The sequence below is a fragment of the Ornithorhynchus anatinus genome, chromosome 14 (assembly GCF_004115215.2).
Source record: "Ornithorhynchus anatinus isolate Pmale09 chromosome 14, mOrnAna1.pri.v4, whole genome shotgun sequence".
Lineage (NCBI taxonomy): Eukaryota > Metazoa > Chordata > Mammalia > Monotremata > Ornithorhynchidae > Ornithorhynchus > Ornithorhynchus anatinus.
Genome location: NC_041741.1, coordinates 2836638 through 2854998, shown reverse-complemented (window position 1 = coordinate 2854998; position 18361 = coordinate 2836638). Strand labels below are relative to the sequence as shown.

The following is an 18361-nucleotide window of genomic DNA, read 5'->3' as shown; positions in this document are numbered from 1 at the left end:
CGGCGTTAGCCAAAGGGGGAGCCATCCAGGCTGCCGGGCTATTTTGGTCCAAGCTACGGCCGCTCTCCTCCTCCTCGACGCTCCAGGCTCCCGGGCCGCCGCCTCGGTGACGGGGTTAAGGAGGCCCGGCTGGGCTCTGGGCCCCGTGGACACATTCCCAGTCGGATCCCCGTAGCCCACTCCCTCCTGAGAGCGGGCCTGAAGGACTAGTCGGTAGAGATCCCGGGCCTGGAAGTAGGAAGGACTTGGAGTCTAATCCCGGCTCCGCCGCTTGTCCTCCGGGGTGACCCTGGGCAAGTCATTTCACTTCTCTGGGCCTCATCTGGAAAATGGGGATTAAGACTACGAGTCCCACGTAGGACAGGGATCTGTGCCTAACCTGCTGATCCTGTGTCTACCTCAGCGCAGGGTGCAGGGTCTGGCATGTAACGAGCGTTTAACAAATACGGTTAAGAAAAAGGGAAAAAAAAACCAGAGGCAGGGCAGTGCCGTCTCCGAATCCTCATTTGGAGGGAATTACAGGGCAGCGGACTAGCCTCTGAGCCCTGAGGAAACGGGTGACCTAGAGAGGGCAGGTGGCTTGCCCTAGGTCACTCGGACAGGCCGGTGACCCAGCTGGGGCCAGAACGCGGGACTCCCAGATCCTACGCTTTCCACTGGGTCGTGCTGCCTTCCCCCTTAGGACGCGCTCGTTATCGGGCAGGGATCGTCTCTATCTGTTCCCGAATTGTCCATTCCAAGCGCTTAGTACAGTGCTCAGTGCGTAGTGAGCGCTCGATAAATACTACTGAATGAATGAATGAACACCTTATCCCCTTGGCCGCCATTCAAGACGGCGGCGGCCGGCCTGAGCGGCCGCTTCGGTCGTGAGGGTTTTCTTGCGTCGTCAATGTGTCCGCGTCTCTCCCGTCAGAACGGGAGCGGTCTGCGGCCAAGGGGGTGGCTCCTTTCTTGAGTCTGTATTTCCCAAGTGCCGAGACGGGGCACCGCTCCCGAAGTCGGCACTCAGATGACGCTGTTTCTGCAGCCGCCACCCTTCCCCATTCAACCCGAGGCCTTCGTTTCGAGAGTGGCAGTAACCGGTAGGGAAGAGCCAAATAAGTGATGCTATTCGTTAAGCGCTTACTATGTGCCAGGCACCGTACTGAGCAGGCACATCGGGTCGGACACAATCCCTGTCCCACGTGGGGCTTCCAGTCTCAATCCCCGTTGTCCGGATGAGGGAACCGAGGCCCAGAGAAGTGAAGCGACTCGCCCGGTGGACGAGGGGCAGAGGCGGGATGAGGACCCACATCCTCGTGACTCCCAGGCCCGGGGTCTACCCGGTAGGCCGCACTGCTTCAGAGGACCCGGGCGGGCGGCGGGCGGGCACACCGGGGTTGCGGGGGGAGCGGCGTCGATGGGGACGGAGGGATCGGGGAGGCCGAACCCCCTGACCCGTCGCCTCCCGGTCTCCCCGTGTCCACGCAGCCGGGGGTTCGGGCAGTCCAACTCCCTGCCGACGTCCGGTTCGGTGGGCGGCGGCGGCGGGCTGGGTCGACGGAATCCCCGCCTGTTCCAGCTCCCCGCCCGGAACCTCCCGACTCCTCGCCTCGGCCTGCTGGGGGCCGGGGGCTTCCTCGGCGCCGCCCCGCGCCCCGCCGGACCCGGCGCCCCCGGCCTGAAGCCGGGAAGACAGGTGATGCCCCCGGGGGCGGCGGGGAGGGCACCTCGGGGGACGGGGAGGGGACGGGGAGGGGACGGGGAGGGGACGGGGAGGGGACGGGGGGACCCGACGCGGGGATCCCTTCGCCTGCCGCCGGCCGGAAGCAGTCTGGTCGGGAGCCACGGAGGGGCCCTGGATAACGGTAATAATAATCGGAATAACGGTGCTCTCTGTTAAGCGCTTACTGTGTGCCAGGCACTGTTCTAAGCGCCGGGGTGGATCCAAGCAGATCGGGGATCCAAGCGAACGGTAATAATAATCGGAATAACGGTGGTATCTGTTAAGCGCTTACTATGTGCCAGGCACTGTTCTAAGCGCCGGGGTGGATCCAAGCAGATCGGGGATCCGAGCGAACGGTAATAATAATCGGAATAACGGTGGTATCTGTTACGCGCTTACTGTGTGCCAGGCACTGTACTAAGCGCTGGGGTGGATCCAAGCAAACCCAATCCCTGTCCCACATAATAGGAATAATAACTGTGGCATTTGTTAGATGCTTACTACGTGCCAGGCACCGTTCTAAGCGCTAGGGGAGATCCGAGCTAATCAGGTTGGACACAGTCCCCGTCCCACATGGGGCTCACAGTCTTCATCCCCGTTTTAACAGACGAGGGACCTGAGGCCCAGAGAAGTAAATAATAAATAGGAGTAATTATAATTACGTGCCGATCACTGTACTAAGTGCCGGGAGGAGACGAGCAAATCGGGCTGGACACGGTCCCTGTCCCCACGTGGGGCTCACAGTCTCAATCCCCATTTTCCAGCTGAGATAACTGAGGTCCAGGGAAGCGAAGTGACTCGCCCAAGGTCACGCAGCAGGCAAGTGGCGGAGCCGGGATTAAAACCCACGACCTTCTGACTCCCAGGCCCGGGCTCCATTCACTATGCCGTGCTCCTATGTGCAGAGCACTGTTCTAAGCGCTTGGGAGAGAATATGGCAACAGAATCAGTGGGCACGTTTCCTACCCGTAACACACTTTCAGTCTAGAGAGGGAAGTGGTTAGTGGGTAGAGCCCGGGCTTCGGAGCCAGAAGGTCCTGGGTTCCAATCCCGGCTCCGCCACTCGTCTGCTGTGTGGCCTTGGGCAAACCACTTCACTCCTCCGGGCCTCAGTTCCCTCATCTGAAAAATGGGGATGAAGACTGTGAGCCCCGCGTGGGACAGGGACTGCGTCCAACCCGACTGGCTTGTATCCACCCAGGCGTTTAGTACATACATTCATTCGATCGTATTTATTGAGCGCTTACTGTGTGCGGAGCACTGTACTAAGCGCTTGGGGCGTACAATTCAGCAACAAACAGAGACAATCCCTGCCCACAGTGGGCTCACATAGTCTAGAAGGGGGGAGACAGACATCAAACCAAGTAAACAGGCATCATTATAAGTAAATAGAATTATAGATATATGCACATCATTAATGAAAATAAATAGGGTTATAATTATAAATACGTACATAGATACGCAAGTGCTTTGGGACGGGGAGGGGGATAATAATAATAATAATGATGGTATTTGTGAAGCGTTTACTGTGTGCCAAGCACTGTTCTAAGCACTGGGATAGGTACAAGGCATTCAGGTTGTCCCAAGTGGGGCTCACGGCCTTAATCCCCATTTTCCAGATGAGGTCACTGAGGCCCAGAGAAGTGAAGTGAGCGGCCCAAAGTCACCCAGCTGACGAGTAGAGCAAAGGGAGCGGGGCAGGGCGATGGGGAGAGGGAGCGGAGGGAAAGGGGGGCTCAGTCTGGGAAGGCCTCCCGGAGGAGGGGAGCTTACGGTGCCTGGCCCATAGTAAGCGCTTAACAGAAACCACGATTATTATTACGATTAGAGTGCCGAAACCACAATTATTATAGGGCAACAGAATCCGTGGGCATCTTCCCAACTCGAAAGGAACTGAGAGCCTAGAGCGCTCCGTCGGATGCCCGGCCCGCAGCGGGCGCTCGGGACCTTCCACCGACGGCTTCCCGAAGGCGGCGGTCGGCGGGATGACGATTAGGGCGGGCCCGGCCCGCGCGCCCCTCCGCTGCCCGTCGGACGGGACGTGCCCCGTGGGGGCGGCGGGGGAGGCGGCCGCCTGACCCCTGCCCGTCGCCCCCCTCGCCCCCGTAGAGCCTGTGGTTCGCCAACCCCGGGGGCAGCAGCAGCGTGCCCAGCCGCACCCACAGCTCCGTCCAGCGGACCCGCTCGCTGCCCGTCCACACGTCGCCCCAGGCCGTGCTCATGTTCCAGCCCCCAGGTAGGACTAGACGCCCCCGGCCCCCGGGGCGTCCACCCCAGGGCCGCACGACGCCCGGCGAAGGGGGAGACCCCTCACTGAGTGCAGAGCGCTCTACTGGATGACTCCTCCGTGCAGAACGCTCTATTGGATGTCTCCTCTGGGCAGAGCGCTCTACTGCATGTCTCTTGGGTGCAGAGCGCTCTACTGGATGTCTCCTCCGGGCAGAGCACTGTACTGGATGTCACCTCCAGGCAGAGCACTCTACTGGATGTCTCCTCCGTGCAGAGCGCCGTACTGGATGTCGGCTCCGTGCGGAGCTCTGTACCACCTGCCTTCTGCGGGCAGACTATTCTCAATCAATCGATCGATCGGTTGTATTTAGTCAGTCCTTACTGTATGCAGGGCACTTCTGAGCGCATGGGAGAGGACAATACAACAGAATTAGCCAGCCCATACCGAGCTTACAGTCTAGAGGGGAGATGGACATTAATATGAATAAATAATTGACAATATATCATTTAAAGATACATACATAAATGCTGTTGCTGCCAACAGTCCTGGCAATCTTTCTCCTGCTGTCACTAGTTTCTGTTTTTCGGTATGTCCTGGCCACCTCCTGTGGGCAGAGCACTGTCCTGAGTGCTTACAGGGTGAAGAGCACTGTTCCAGATGCCTACTCTGTTGCAGAGTGCTGTCTTGGGTGCCTTCTGTGTGCAGAACACCGGGCTATACGCTTTCTGTGCGCAGAGCGCTGAACTGGCTGCCCAGTGGGTGCAGGGTACTGTATTGGGCGCCTTCTGTTTTCAGGGGACCATTGCGGACGGCTGCCGTGCAGGAGGAAGAAGGGGAGGTGCCCGGGCGGGCGTGGGGGCGGGGGAGCCACCCCGTAGACCATTCTCGGGGACCCCGTGGGCCCCCTCACCAACAACCTTTGGGCCTCGGCTCCCCAAGCCCCCCTACCCCTTCTTAACAAAAACGTTAAGCGCTTTTATTATTATTATTCATTCAGTCGTATTTATTCAACAGACCCATTTCCACCCACAATGAGCTCACGGTCTAGAGGCAGACAGGCATTAATAGAAATAAATAACTAATTATGGGAGAAATGAAATTATTAGTGCTCTTACCATTAAGTGCTTACGATGTTATCATCATTATTAGGGTATTTGTTAAGCCCTTACTCCGTGCCAGGCACTGTACTAAGCCCTGGGGTGGCTACAAGCATATCGGGTTGGACACAGTCACTGTCCCACGTGGGGCTCACAGACTTCATCCCCATTTTCCAGAGGAGGGAACTGAGGCCAAGAGAAGTGACTTGCCCAAGGCCACACAAAAGACAAGTGGGAGAGCCGGGATTAAAACCCATGACCTTCCGACTCCCAGGCCCCCGGGCTGTAGCCACTACACCATGCTGCTTCCCGTTGTGTCAGACACTGTACTAAGCACTGGGGTAGATCCAAGGTTATCAGGCCGGACAGAGTCCCTGCCCCACATGGGGCTCACAATCTTAATTCCCATTTTAAGATGAGGGAACTGAGGCCCAGAGAATTGAAGTGACTTGCCCAAGGTCACGCAGCCGGGATTAGAACCCAGGTCCTCCGACTACCGGGCCCGGGCTCTTGCCATTAAGGCGCCCGGCCAGTCTCCGGGCTCCGAGCAGAATTTCCCGTGTGTCCCGCAGCTGGAACACATCCACGCATGGCGAACCTCCCTGTTTGTGCCCCGTGACCCCGCGCTGTTAGTTCAGTGGGGAAGGTGGGGGAGTAAATAACTAAATAACGTCAGGCGCTTTGGTCCTAAAAGCACCACGTGGGTATTATTATTAAGCTTAGTACAGCGCTCTGCACCCAGTAAGTGCTCAATAAATACGACTGAATGAATAAATGGGTCGGCGGGGGAGGCTGAGGGTCCGCTCTCGGCTCTAAATCTCGCTAAATCTCTCCCCCGCCTCAAAACCTCAGTGAAGGCCCGTCTCCTCCAGGAGACCCTCCCGGACTGCGCCTCCCTTTTCCCTTCTGCGTCGCCCCGACTCGCTCCCTTCCCTCATCCCCGTCCTCCCAGCCCCGCACCGCTTACGTCCACACCCGTCCTTTATTTATTTCTATTCCTGTCCGTCTCCCCCTCTAGACTGTCAGCTCACTGTGGGCCGGGAACGTATCCGTTCAATTGTATCGTCCTCTCCCAAGCGCTAAGTACGGTGCTCGCACGGAGTAAGCGCTCAAGAAGTACGACGACGAATGAATTCTCTCCCCTGCCCGGTCTTCCCACCGCTGACACCCAGAGCCCTTTTGTCTCCTCAGAGTTCCAGGTTCCGGTGACCGAGCCGGACATCAACAACAGATTGGAATCCTTGTGCCTCAGTATGACCGAACACGCCCTCGGGGGTGAGCACTCCCTCCTCTCTCCCCGGGTCATCCCGTCTCCGGGGTTTGGGGGGGGACCCGCGGGGTAACTCCGACAGCGGGTGGGGAAACCGGGGAAGCTCGGACACCGGAGGCCTTTGACAGAGTTGCCGCTCCGGGGGGGGGGCGCTTTAGTAGCTGGAATCGGCGGGAAATGGTCTCTCGGGGGAAGGGAGTCAAGAGAGCCGGGCTGAAGATCCAGTGCCCGCATTGGGCGGTCATGTGACCTCGGCTCAGTCACCTCGCCCCCCCCGGGCCTCGGTTTCCCCATCCGTAAAAGGGGTTGGACGACTCACTTCACTTCTCGGTTGCCTCGGTGACCTCATCTGGAAAATGGAGATTGAGACTGTGAGCCCCGCGGGGGACAAGGACGGTGTCCAACCCGCTTGTATCCACCCCAGCGCTTAGTACAGTGCTAGGCACGCCGATATTATTATTATTACCCTCCCTTGCGCTCTGCCTCCCTTTTTTTCATGGCATTTGTTAAGCTCTTATTATGTACCCTCTACTGTACTAAGCGCTGGGGAGCTACAAGCTAATCAGGTAGGGGACAGTCCCGGTCCCACCTGGGACTCCGGGGCTTCATCCCCATTTTACAGATGAGGGAACTGAGGTCCAGAGAAGTGAAGTGACATAAGGTCACGCGGCAGGCAGGTGGCGGAACCGGAATTAGAACCCGGGTCCGGGCCGTGCTCTATCCATTAGGCCGCGCTGCTTCTCGCGCCGATCCTTCCGGGATCATTCAGAGCCCTTTCCCCCTCCTCCCCTCATTCCTCCTCCTCCGTCTTCTCCTCCTTCTCCTCCCCACCCTCCACAACCCCCGCCTGCCCTTATAATCACGATCCAGTATCGTTTAAGCATTTACCAAGTGTCAACACTGCCCTAAGCACTGGGATAAATACAGGAGACTCGGCTCGGCCCCGTGAGACCGATGAGGGGTCTGAGGCCCAGAGAGGTGGAGCGGCGCGGCCGCGGTCACCCAGCGGCGGCGGCCCGGCGGCGGCACCCGGATCCCGGGAGCCGGTCGATCGTATTTATTGAGCGCTTACTGCGTGCGGAGCACTGTACTAAGCGCTTGGGAGAGGACAACAGAACACCCTAACAAACGCCGTTCCCGCCCACGACGAGCTTAGAGTCGAGAGGGCACGTGTACTGACCGGTCTCCCGCTGGTTTGGGACGAGAGAGGGTCAGGTTCCGGCCGGGCCCGGCCGGCCCCGGGGGGGACGGCCGCGGCGGGGGGGGACGGCAGCTCACGTGAGCACCCCTTTCCCCCCCGGCCCCATCCCATTGCAGACGGAGTGGACCGCACCTCCACCATCTAGAGGCGGCCGGACCGACCGTGGGCATCGCCGGCGGGACGTCGGCCGCCCGAAATCGCTCGCCTCCGGCCTCCCCCGCCGCCCCCCATCCTTCCCCCCCGCCCTCCCTACTGCCGCCCCCCGCTGATCCTCCCCCGTGGAGGGTCTGTGAGAGAGAGGGTCAGGCTGGTAAACATATCGTTAGCTCCAGAGGCGGGCGCCTCCCTCTCTCATTGCCAGGCCCCGCCGGCGGACGGGAGGAGAGGGACCCCCCCGCCCCCACCCAGACTCCCCCAGATCCCTTCCAGTCCCCCCGAGCCGTCGTCCTTGCGTCCCCCCCCGGCTCCTGCAGACCTTCCCCCGGCGGCCCCGCTTCGGGAGCGAGGCCTCACGGACGAGGCGCGCTGCCGCCCGGAGGACCCCCGGCTCTCTCTCTCCCCCGAAGACCACCCAGAGACCGCCCAGGGGCCCCTAGAGCCGGGAGGGCACGTTTCCCCCCACCCCCCGACCGCCCCCCCCGGTGTCAAACTCTGCTGTGTGTATTGTTTACATGAGGACTGATCCGAAGGTACATGACGTGGGGCAGGAGGGCCGTTCCGCCGTGGCGTCAGGCCGCAGGTGGCGGCGGCGGCGGCGGTGGAGGATCGGGGGGTCGGCAGGGGCGGCAGCGGCGGGTTTGTCGCTCCATCTCTATCCCAGCAGCGGGTTTGCCTTTGCCCGGGAGCTGCCGGGCTCGGCTCCTAGGGCCGGACGGGGTCAGGGAGAGCGTGGAGCTTCGGCGGCCCGGGCCGGCGGCCGGAACCGAGGTCCGGAGGCCCCGGGCCGTTGAAATGGGATCGTGGAGGAAGGGGACGTCTCTGTGGGGGACGACGAACGGCTCCGGAGTAGCCGGAGATCCGTGGAGACCTCGGCGGGCTTCCTCCTCTCTCCCTCCATCCCTCTTTTCTTCCCTTCCTCCCTTTCTCCCTCCCTTTCCCTCCAACCCCCCGCCTCTCCGTAAGAAGGCTGGAAATGGGATCGCGGAGGAAGGGAAACCTCTGTGGCGATGATGACCCGCTCCAGGGTAGCTGGAGATCTGCCGGGGATCTTGGCGGGCTTCCTTCCCTCTCCCTCCATTCTCCCTCTTCCTCCTTCCCTTTCCCTCCGCTTCGTCCTCCCACCCCCCACCCTTCCGGCCCCCAGACCCTCCAAAAAGAAGCCATCGGACGCCGAGGGGCGGACGAGCTACTACGACGACACTGTGAAGCATTTCTTTTGGCGAGAAAGGCTAAGTTACAGGATCCGGCGAGGGGCGGCGGGGGTAGACGAAGCGTGGCAGACAGAGTCCGGTCACGCCGCGGGGGGGGGTGGGGGGGGGGTGGCCGGGCGGCCCGGAGGGGGTCCCGTCAACGGAGGCCCGTTGAGCCGAGGTCAGGCGGAGGGGAGATCAGGCCGCTGCCGCCCTCTCTCCGTCTCTGTCTCTCTCTCCGTCTCTCCCTCTCTCGTTCTTCCTCTTTCTCCTTCTCCCCTACTCTCTCCCCACACCGCAGGCTAGGGCCCTCCTCCCCATGGGAATCCGGAGTGGGAAAGGACTCCTCGCGGGAACCCACTCCGTCTCCTCCGCGGCCCAGGCGAAGACGCCAGCCAGCACACCAGGCCCGCCTTGAGACCCTCCCGGCGGCAGCCAAGAAAGGCTTCCCGTCCCCGTGGAGAGTCGGGCCTGGGGGGGACGGTACACAATCCCCAGCGGCGAGAGGCGGCGTCTTTTAGCGGTTCGGGGTTTTATTGTCTCGTTTCGGTCATTTTATTTTTGTAACAAACTCAAGTGCCATAACGTCTTCACGTTTCCCGGCCTCGGTCCCTCCTCGAGGTCCCCGTCTCTTCGGCCGGTCGGTTCTGAGGCGGCTGGCCAAGGCGGGGAGCCGGGGGGCTGGGGGAGGACCCCGACTTGCTCGGGAAAGGATGCTCAGAGCGAGCATCCCCCCCGCCCCAAGACGGAACCCGTGGATGGGAAACAACCCCGCGGGCCGCAGAGGGGCAAGGATCCTCTCTGAAAGGAAGACGACAGAAGTGTCGGCCGAGCTAGATTTCTATTTATTCCTCTCACCGAATATGAAAACAAGGGTTATCCGATTATTAGAGGCGTTATTTTGGATAGGCTACTCGTTAACTCGCTCCGGTGGCCGGTGACCATGATGACGGCCGGTACGGATAACCGCGTGATTCGTTTTTTTTAAAGAGAAGCTTATTTTCCATCCACCGCGTATAGGCTATCTACTTGTGTTTTGCTGTTCCGTGTTTTAATTAAAAAGAAAACGACAAAAAAAAAATGTGGCTTCTGTTAAATTTTAGAAGCCTACCCTTGCTCTGGTTTGAGTCCTGTATTGACTGCAGGTGAGGAGCGCAATTAAAAAACAAAACAAAACAAAAAATCCCCCTCCCAAAATATCCCTAAAGCAGAAGAAATCTATTTATAAAAAAAAAAAACCCCAAAACCCCAAAAAAAGTTGCATGCGTAAGGCTGTGAAGTGAGATATTTAGTAATAAAGTGGCAGTGCCTTTCTTTTTTGTATTTACCTATTTATCCCAGATGCAATCATTTTATATCAAGCCAGCCCACAGTGATTCCACCGGGAACTCAGAGAACCAACCGTTTCACCCGATGTCCGGATTTTCGGTTCCGGTTTGGGAATCGCCCGGCGCGGAGGCCCCGCGCGCGGGCTCGGGTCGTGCGTGGTGAGATGGCGGCGCTGCCCGCCCCCCGCCCCGTGGCTGGCGTGGCCCCCCGGTGGGGCTCCGGCCCCCGGCAGCCCCGGCGGGCGGGTACCGACGGTGCCAGGGATTCCCGGGCCCGCCCGGCCCTCCTCGCGAGGGCTCGGCCACGTGGGGGGCCCGGGGTAGGCCGGAGGGCTCCGGCCGCCCCCGTCCTGCCCCGGCGGCTTCGCCCTCCCGTTGGGAGAGACGGGGAGGGAAAGGAGATTTTCTCTGGAGGTGTCTCTGGACCGTCTCCTCCCCGCCGTCCCCTCCGCCCCCCGCCTCGACACTCACACCCGCACACCCACTCGTTGCCGCACGGCACGACCTGCCCGTCCGTGGCTTGCCGGGGGGACGGCGGTGGGGAGGCCGACCGGCACCGGACGGAGCCCCCGACTTGGTCAACGCAGGCCCGAGCCGACGGGTCAACGCCCCCCCCCTCACCCCGGACCCCTCAGTCCGCCCCCGCCGGCCCCTAAACTCGCACACGCGGCCGCCCGAACCCTCACGTTGGTTTTTCTACGAGTCATCAGAGTTTGCCGATCGACTTTTATTTTTTTGTAATTCCTTATCTTTACTTAAAGGTGAATATGTATTCCTCTGGGAGGAACAGGAAGAAAACAGGAATGTTAATAATGTTAAACAGAATACTTCCTCCCTTATTAATATATAACCCCGACGTATTTATGCCTACCGTAAGCTGACTTTTTCCAAAGCTTCTGACTCTCCTCTCGTTGCATGTCACGTCGGCCGACCACGCATGCGTTGAAACCCTCCCGCCCTCTGTATAAAGTCGGTGCCCAAAGAGATATTTTTGCCTAGTTGATGTTGCCGAGCAATGCATATTTTTTAAATTTGTCATAAATGGAAGATCGCATGTTTGTGACATGTAAAAGCTTTACTGATCTACGGAAACACTAATGTTTGGAGATGCCGTTCTTTGCAAGTGTACAGTTTTCAAATGTTGTTAACAGTGAAACGCCCTCGTGGTTCAGACTCGCTGCGATGTATTTATTACACACTCATATTCCCTCCCGGGTCACTGAGAATCATGGCTATATTTCATATCGACGTTATATTGAAAGTGATGGGAGAGGATTATTAATACAAGGTTTTGTAACACTGGCGTGTGTCGTTCGTTTTCATCTCGGACGCCGGGGTGGACGAGGGAGGAAGATGAGGACCCCCGGCCCCCGCCCGGGGGAGCTTTGGCTGTACCCGGATTTTCCGTTCTGCCCTCTGGGTGGGTTTCGTCTCGGCGGGTGGGGCTTTCCCCTCACCCTGGGGCAGGTACCTTATTCCCCTTTTACAGAGAGGCTAAGTGACTTTGCTCGAGGTCACCCAGCGGGCCAGCGGGCCCAGGTCTCTTGACTTCCAGCCCTACGCTAATATAATAATACTTAAGTGCTTACTTCGTGCCAGGCACCGCTCTAAATACTGGGGGAGACGCAAGTTAATCAGGCTGTATCTCACCTGGAGCTCACAATCCTCATCCCCATTTTCAAGTTGAGGGAACCGAGGCCCAGAGAAGCAAAGTGACTCACCCGAAGTCACACGGCAGACAAGGGGCGGAGCCGGGATTCGAACCCAGGTCCTGACTCCCAGGCCTGGCCTCTCCCCTCTGAGACCTGCTGCTTCTCGAACCATGCTCTACCCCCTGGACTGAGCCCATCATCATCATCATCATCATCATCGTATCTTCATCAGTGACGTTCATTAAGAGCTTACTCTGTGCCGAGCGCTGTACTGAGCATTCGGGAGAGTGCAACACATCGAGGTGAACGGCTCATAATTCCCCAGCTCCCACTTCCCCCGCCACCCGACGTCGCCCAGAGAAGGGTCCGGTCTGGATCCCCACCTCCATTTGGACCCCGTGACGTCCCCGGGGCCCCGGGAACGATGAGGTTTTCCGGCTCTCGTCCGTTAGCTCTCCTGCTCCTCGTCGAATCCCTGTCAGATCTGCGGGGTGAATAAAGCGGCGGCAATATCGCCGTCACCGGGCCGGCCGGATCTTTATTAAAATCTTCCCGGCACACGATGTTCCCAATTTGTTCCTTTATTCCTGGTCTCTGGGGTTGGGGCAAAACTGATGTCGGTCTCAGGGATCGGGTCCCTTTCCTCTCCTGAGCTCCTGGAGTGGGGTTCCTCCCCCAAAGGGGAGTGTTTATTCATTCATTCTTTGTCAGTCATATTTACTGGGCGCTTACTATGTGCAGAGCACCGTACTAAGCGCTTGGAAAGTACGATTCAGTAACAGAGATAGTCCCTACCCAACAATGGGCTTACGGTCTAGAAGGGGGAAGAAAGAAAGCAAAAGAAGAACAGGCATCAAAAGCATCCATATAAATAAATAGAATTATAGATATATACACATTAATACAATAGAAGGGAGGCAGGGGAGAGCAGAGGGAGGGAGTCGGGGAGATGGGGAGGGGAGGAGGAGCAGAGGAAAGAGGGGGCTCAGCCTTCAGCCTCCTCCCTACCCTCCGCACCCCCCAGACAACCCCCTAGCCCTGGGGCTTGGCTCATCACCAGCAAGTTAATGATAGTAATAATTATTATGGTATTTATTAAGCGCTTACTAGGGGCCAGGCACCGTACTGAGCGCTGGGGTGGATCCAAGCAAATCGGGTTGGACCCTGTCCCTGTCCCACGTGGGGCTCACAGTCGCCATCCCCATTTTACAGATGAGGGACCTGAGGCACAGAGTAGTGAAGTGACTCAGCCAAGATCACACAGCAGACAAGGAGCGGAGTCGGGAGATTAGAAGCCAGGTCTTCCGACTCCCAGTTCTGTATTCTTTTTCCTAGTAATGATTTCAATATCCACTAGCGATAACAGTGGTATTTGAGCTCTTCCTTGGTACTTAGCACAAGATAAGCAGGTCCCACATGGGGCTCGCAATCTAAGAGAGGGAGAGCGGGTATTGAATCCTCATTTTTGCCGATGAGGGAATCGAGGCCCAGAGAAGCGATGCGACTTGCCCAAAGTCACACAGCAGATGCTTGTGACCTGAACCCAAGTCCTCTGACTCCAAAGCCTGGGTTTTTTCCATTAGGCCACGCTGGCTCTCTACCATTTTTCCCTTTACTCTGAGCTCCATGAGGGACAGAGACCCGTGTCTGATCGGATTATCTTGTATTTATCCCTGGGCTTTTTTTTCCCTCCCTATCTAATCCTCCCAGCCTTATTTAAAAACAATTGTAATAGTAGTATGAGGTCAGTAATCATTTAGCAGGGGGAAAATCCCTAGAATTAGAGATGGACCCTGCCCCCCAAAGGGGACCCCCCCATCTAAGACTAAACTGGGAAGAGGGGGGGACTGGTTTCTGCTGAAAGGAAATGTCTACGTTAAAAAAAAGTTCAGACACTCCCCCGTATCCCGGGTCAACAAGGCAGTTTAAACAGTGCTGGGCACATAGTACTTAACATTATAGCGAGCACCTGGGTGTGGGCCCAAGGGCTCAATGATAATCACGGCATTTGTTAAGCGCTTCCTATGTGCCGGGGACTGGGCATTCGGCCGGAGAGGGCAGGAAGGTGCAAGCTGGGGCGAGATTGGAAACTCGTGGCGGGCAGGAAACGCGTCTGCCAACCCGGGTCGGGCTAAGGGAGCACAGGGGCCCAACCCTGAAGGTTCTGGTCGTGCTTCCAAAAAAGGCAGAGGGGAGGCCTAGGCCTGAAATGGGGCTTGTGGAATCCGTTGTCAGAGAACTACACTTCCCAGAGTCCTCTGAGAAGGAGCCCCTCAATCTAGCCCAGGTGGTCATCTAACCAGGTGGCCACCTCTCCTCCTGCCTTCCTCGCCCATCTGACCTCCCTCCTTGGAGCTCCTGTGTGGTGCTCCTTGTGAGCACCCATGCTCAGAACCGTCTCTGCTCATTTAAGGAATCTTCTTCTGCACCCGGACAATCGATCAATCGCATCTGCTGGGCGGGGAGCGCTGTTCTCAGCGCTCAGGTGAGTACCGTACAGCAGAGTCGGTGGCCTGTAGAACACGGGTTGAATGCACAGGATCTTAGCTCGGGTGTCATCTGTTTCTATTGGTGGCTTCATCAAAGTCTGGATAGTTTTTATAATGGTATTTAAGCACCTACTCTGCACCAGGCACTGTGATAATAATGATAATAATAATGATGGTATTTGTCAAGCGCTTACTATGTGTCAAGCACTGTTCTAAGCGCAGGGGTAGATACAAGGTAATCAGATTGCCCCCCGCGGGGCCTCACAGTCTTCATCCCCATTTTACAGCTGAGGTAGCTGAGGCGCAGAGAAATTCAGTGATTTACCCACAGCAGTAAATGGCAGGGCCGGGATTAGAACCCACGTCCTCTGACTCCCAAGCCCGGGCTTTTGCCACTAGGCCATGCTGCTTCTCTGCATTAAGCACTAGGGAAGATAACTAATCAAGGGGGACAGAGCCTTGACCCCCATTTTACAGGCGAGGGAACCGAGGCACGGAGAAGTCAAGCGAATTCTCCAAAGTCACACAGCAAGCGAGTGGCGGAGTTTGGATTGGAACCCGGGTCCCGTTGGATGACCGAGGTCTGCGCCGGGCTATTGGAACGTGGCTTGACTATCTGGATCTGTTGGGCTGGGGTCGTGTTACGGGGTCTGTTAAGCGCTTACTATGTGGCAAACGCTGTTTTCAGTGCTGCGGTAGATACAAGACAAGCAGGTTGCTGGGTATCTCAGCAACACTTATATCAGGGTCACTCAGTTGTATTCATTCAGTGGTATTTATTGAGCTCCTACTGTGTGCAGAGCACTGTCCTAAGCGCTGGGAAGAGTACAGCACAACGGAATTAGGCACGGTCCCTGCCCATGACGAGCTTACAGCCTAGAGGGGGAGACAGACTTTAATAGGAATAAATCATTTATAATTTGTAATGTAAAGGGGTGTGCAATGAGTGCTGCGGGGCTCAGTGTCAAATGTCCAGAGGTCGCAGATCCGACGGCATAGGTGACGCAGAAGGGAGAGCGAGAGGGGAAAATCGGGGAAGACCTCTTGGAGGAGGTGTGACTTAAATAACGGTTTGAAGGTGGAGAGTGGGGTGGTCCGGGGTACATACGGAGGGGGAGGGTGTGGGAAAGGGGTCGAGATTGGGCACGTTGGGTTAACTGGCACTGGAGGAGCGGAGCGGACGGGCGGGCCTGGGCCTCAGTAGGAGATCAGCGAGGAGAGGTAGGATGGGGTCAGCTGATTGAGCGCTGGTTGTTTCAGGAAGGCTTCTCGGAGGAGATGGGATTTTAATAAGGCTTTAAAATCCTTTATCGAAGGCCCATCTCCTCCAGGAAGCCTTCCCTGACTGAGCCCTCCTCTCCTCCCACTCCCTTCTGCGCCGCTCTGACTTGCTCCTTCATTCATCCTCTGTCCCCTACCCACGGCCCGTATGTATAGATCTGTCATTTATTTATTTAGCTATTTATATTACTGTCTGTTATATCTATACATTGTTATTAATAATTTATATAATTATATATTACATTATTCCCCGCTAGACTGTGAGCTTGTTGTGGGTGGGGAATGTGTCTGTTTATTGTGATATTGTACTCTCCCAAGCACAGGGAACATGTCTGACAACTCTGTTGTATTGGAGAAGCAGCGTGGCTCAGTGGAAAGAGCACGGGCTTTGGAGTCAGAGGTCATGAGTTCGAATCGCGGCTCTGCCACTTCTCAGCTGTGTGACTGTGGGCAAGTCACTTCACTTCTCTGTGCCTCAGTTCCCTCATCCGGAAAATGGGGATTAAGACTGTGAGCCCCACGTGGGACGACCTGATTCCCCTGTGTCTACCCCAGGGCTTAGAACGGTGCTCCGCATATAGTAAGGGCTTAACGAATACCAACATTATTATTATTCATTCATTCAATAGTATTTATTGAGCGCTTACTATGTGCAGAGCACTGTACTAAGCGCTTGGAATGGACAAATCGGCAACAGATAGAGACAGTCGTATTGATAATTAATAATGGTATGTGTTAAGCGCTTACCGTGTGCCAAGCACTGTTCTAAGCACTGACTCTCCCAAGCGCTTAGTACAGTGTTCTGCACGCAGTAAGCGCTCATCTGACGGACAATTAGCAGAAACGTTCCCTGCCCATAATGAGCTTCTGGTCTAGAGATGAACATCTCAGGGCTGAGGGAGGGGTGAATAAAGGAGATGTGGCTTTTGAATAATATCGTATTAATATATAAATAGGTATGGTATTTAGCACTTACTGGGTGCAGAGCACCGTTCTAAGGCCTGGGAAACAATAGACAGTGGAGGATTAGACATGGTCCCTCTCACTAGGGGGGTAGAGGGTGGATCTAAAATTTCCCACTAAGGGATTAATAGTAATAATAATAATAATAATTGTGGTACTTATTCTAAACGAAGGATAGATACAAGTTAATCAGGTCGGACCCAGTCCCCGTCCCCCGTGGGGCTCATGCTCTTATCCCCATTTTCCAGATGAGGTCTCTGAGGCCCAGAGAAGCGACATGCCCGAGGTCACCCAGCAGACACGTGGAGCCAGAATTAGAACCCGGGTCCTTCTGACTCCCAGGCCCGGGCTCCGGCCGCTAAGCCACGTCGCTCCTTAGCTTGCTAAAGAAGTTCTCCCGTGGATTGGGGTGCAAAGCTTTGCTGCGGTGTAGAAAGGATTCCTATTCGATGGATCGGTATCCGGTCACCATTCCCGATCCGACATATCACCGGCAGTATCTTACAGAAGGAAATGAAAATGATTCAGCCTCCCCAGCACTTCCCGAGGTTCCAACACCTACGTCATGCTCTCCTTGGGGAGTGCTTGGCACATAGTGAGCGCTTAACCAATACCGTCATTCTTATCTCCTGCTCTGGCCCGGGACCGGAAGCAGGGTGGCCTAATAATAACCATTATGGTATTGGTTAAGTGCTTACTCTGTGCCGAGCTCTGTTCTAAGCGCTGGGGGAGATACAGGGTCATCAGCTTGTCCCACGTGGGGCTCCCAGTCTTCATCCCCATTTGCCAGATGGGGGAACTGAGGCAACAGAGATGTTCAGTGGCTGGCCCAAGGTCACGCAGCAGACAAGTGGCGGAGCCGGGGTTAGAACCCACGTCCTCCGACTCCCAAACCCGGGCTCTTTTCACTGAGCCGTGCTGCTAGAGCCCGGGCCTGGGAGTCAGAAGGACCTGGGTTCTAATGCCGCCTCCCTTGTCTGCTGTGTGACCTTGGGCAAGTCACTTTGCTTCTCTGGGTCTCAGTTACTTCATCTGTGACCTAGGGACTGTGCTTAGAACAGTGCTTGGCACATAGTAAGCGCTTAACCGGTACCATAATTATTATTATTCTCTGGGCCTCAGTTCCCTCATCTGTAAAATGGGGATTAAGAGTGTGAGCCCTCTGTGGAACGAGGACTGTGTCCAACCTGATCAACTTGTACCTATCCCAACTCTTAGAACAGGGCTCGGCCACATAAAAAGTGCTCAACGAGCACCATAATTATTTTTATTTTTATTTTAGCTCACGCCCTTCCAATATTCATCCGTTCAGGCTTCCTAATCCGTTCCCGGAGATGTCGGTGGCGGATGCCGAGCGCTTTAGCTTAATCTCGAGGCTGTTTGGACTCCCTGTATCGTCCCAGGTGAATCGCCTCTCCCGTCTGGTTTTCTACTCTAATCTCGTTCGTACACAATGGTGCTGTTTCTCCTCTGATCCTCTCTGACGTGGCCAAATCTCTGTTTTGGGGGAATTTTCTCATTGACGCTTCAGGGACCTGGGAGTTTCGGGTTAGTCGAGAGGAACTCCGTCGGGGGGAATCTGTCCAGAAAATACTTAATTTTTTGACCGCACCCGAGTCAGGCGGTCTGGCTGTTTCAGCTCGACCACCCGGGAAAAGGGGGAAAAAAATCTTCTTTTGAAAGCAGTGAGGCTATCTGGAGAGGTCGCTAAGAGAGCTGATTAGCAGTCTCCTTATTAGCCTCCCCTATTAATAATTGTGGTATTTGCTAGGCGCTTACCACGTGCCGGGCACTGA

The 18361-nt window shown here is 56.5% G+C and overlaps 1 protein-coding gene across 8 annotated transcripts in view; it reads left to right on the top strand.

Moving 5' to 3' along the window:
• Positions 1-8586, top strand: part of SAMD4A (sterile alpha motif domain containing 4A) — a 66310-nt gene extending 57724 nt beyond the window's left edge. For all 8 annotated transcript variants that reach the window (XM_029078955.1, XM_029078956.1, XM_029078953.1 and 5 more), the window contains 4 exons: positions 1471-1678; positions 3815-3941; positions 6224-6307; positions 7620-8586. In XM_029078955.1, coding sequence (XP_028934788.1) covers positions 1471-1678; positions 3815-3941; positions 6224-6307; positions 7620-7648 — 448 coding nt within the window. In that variant the 3' untranslated portion in view covers positions 7649-8586. The remainder of the gene's footprint in view (positions 1-1470; positions 1679-3814; positions 3942-6223; positions 6308-7619) is intronic.
• Positions 8587-18361: the final 9775 nt, after the last annotated feature.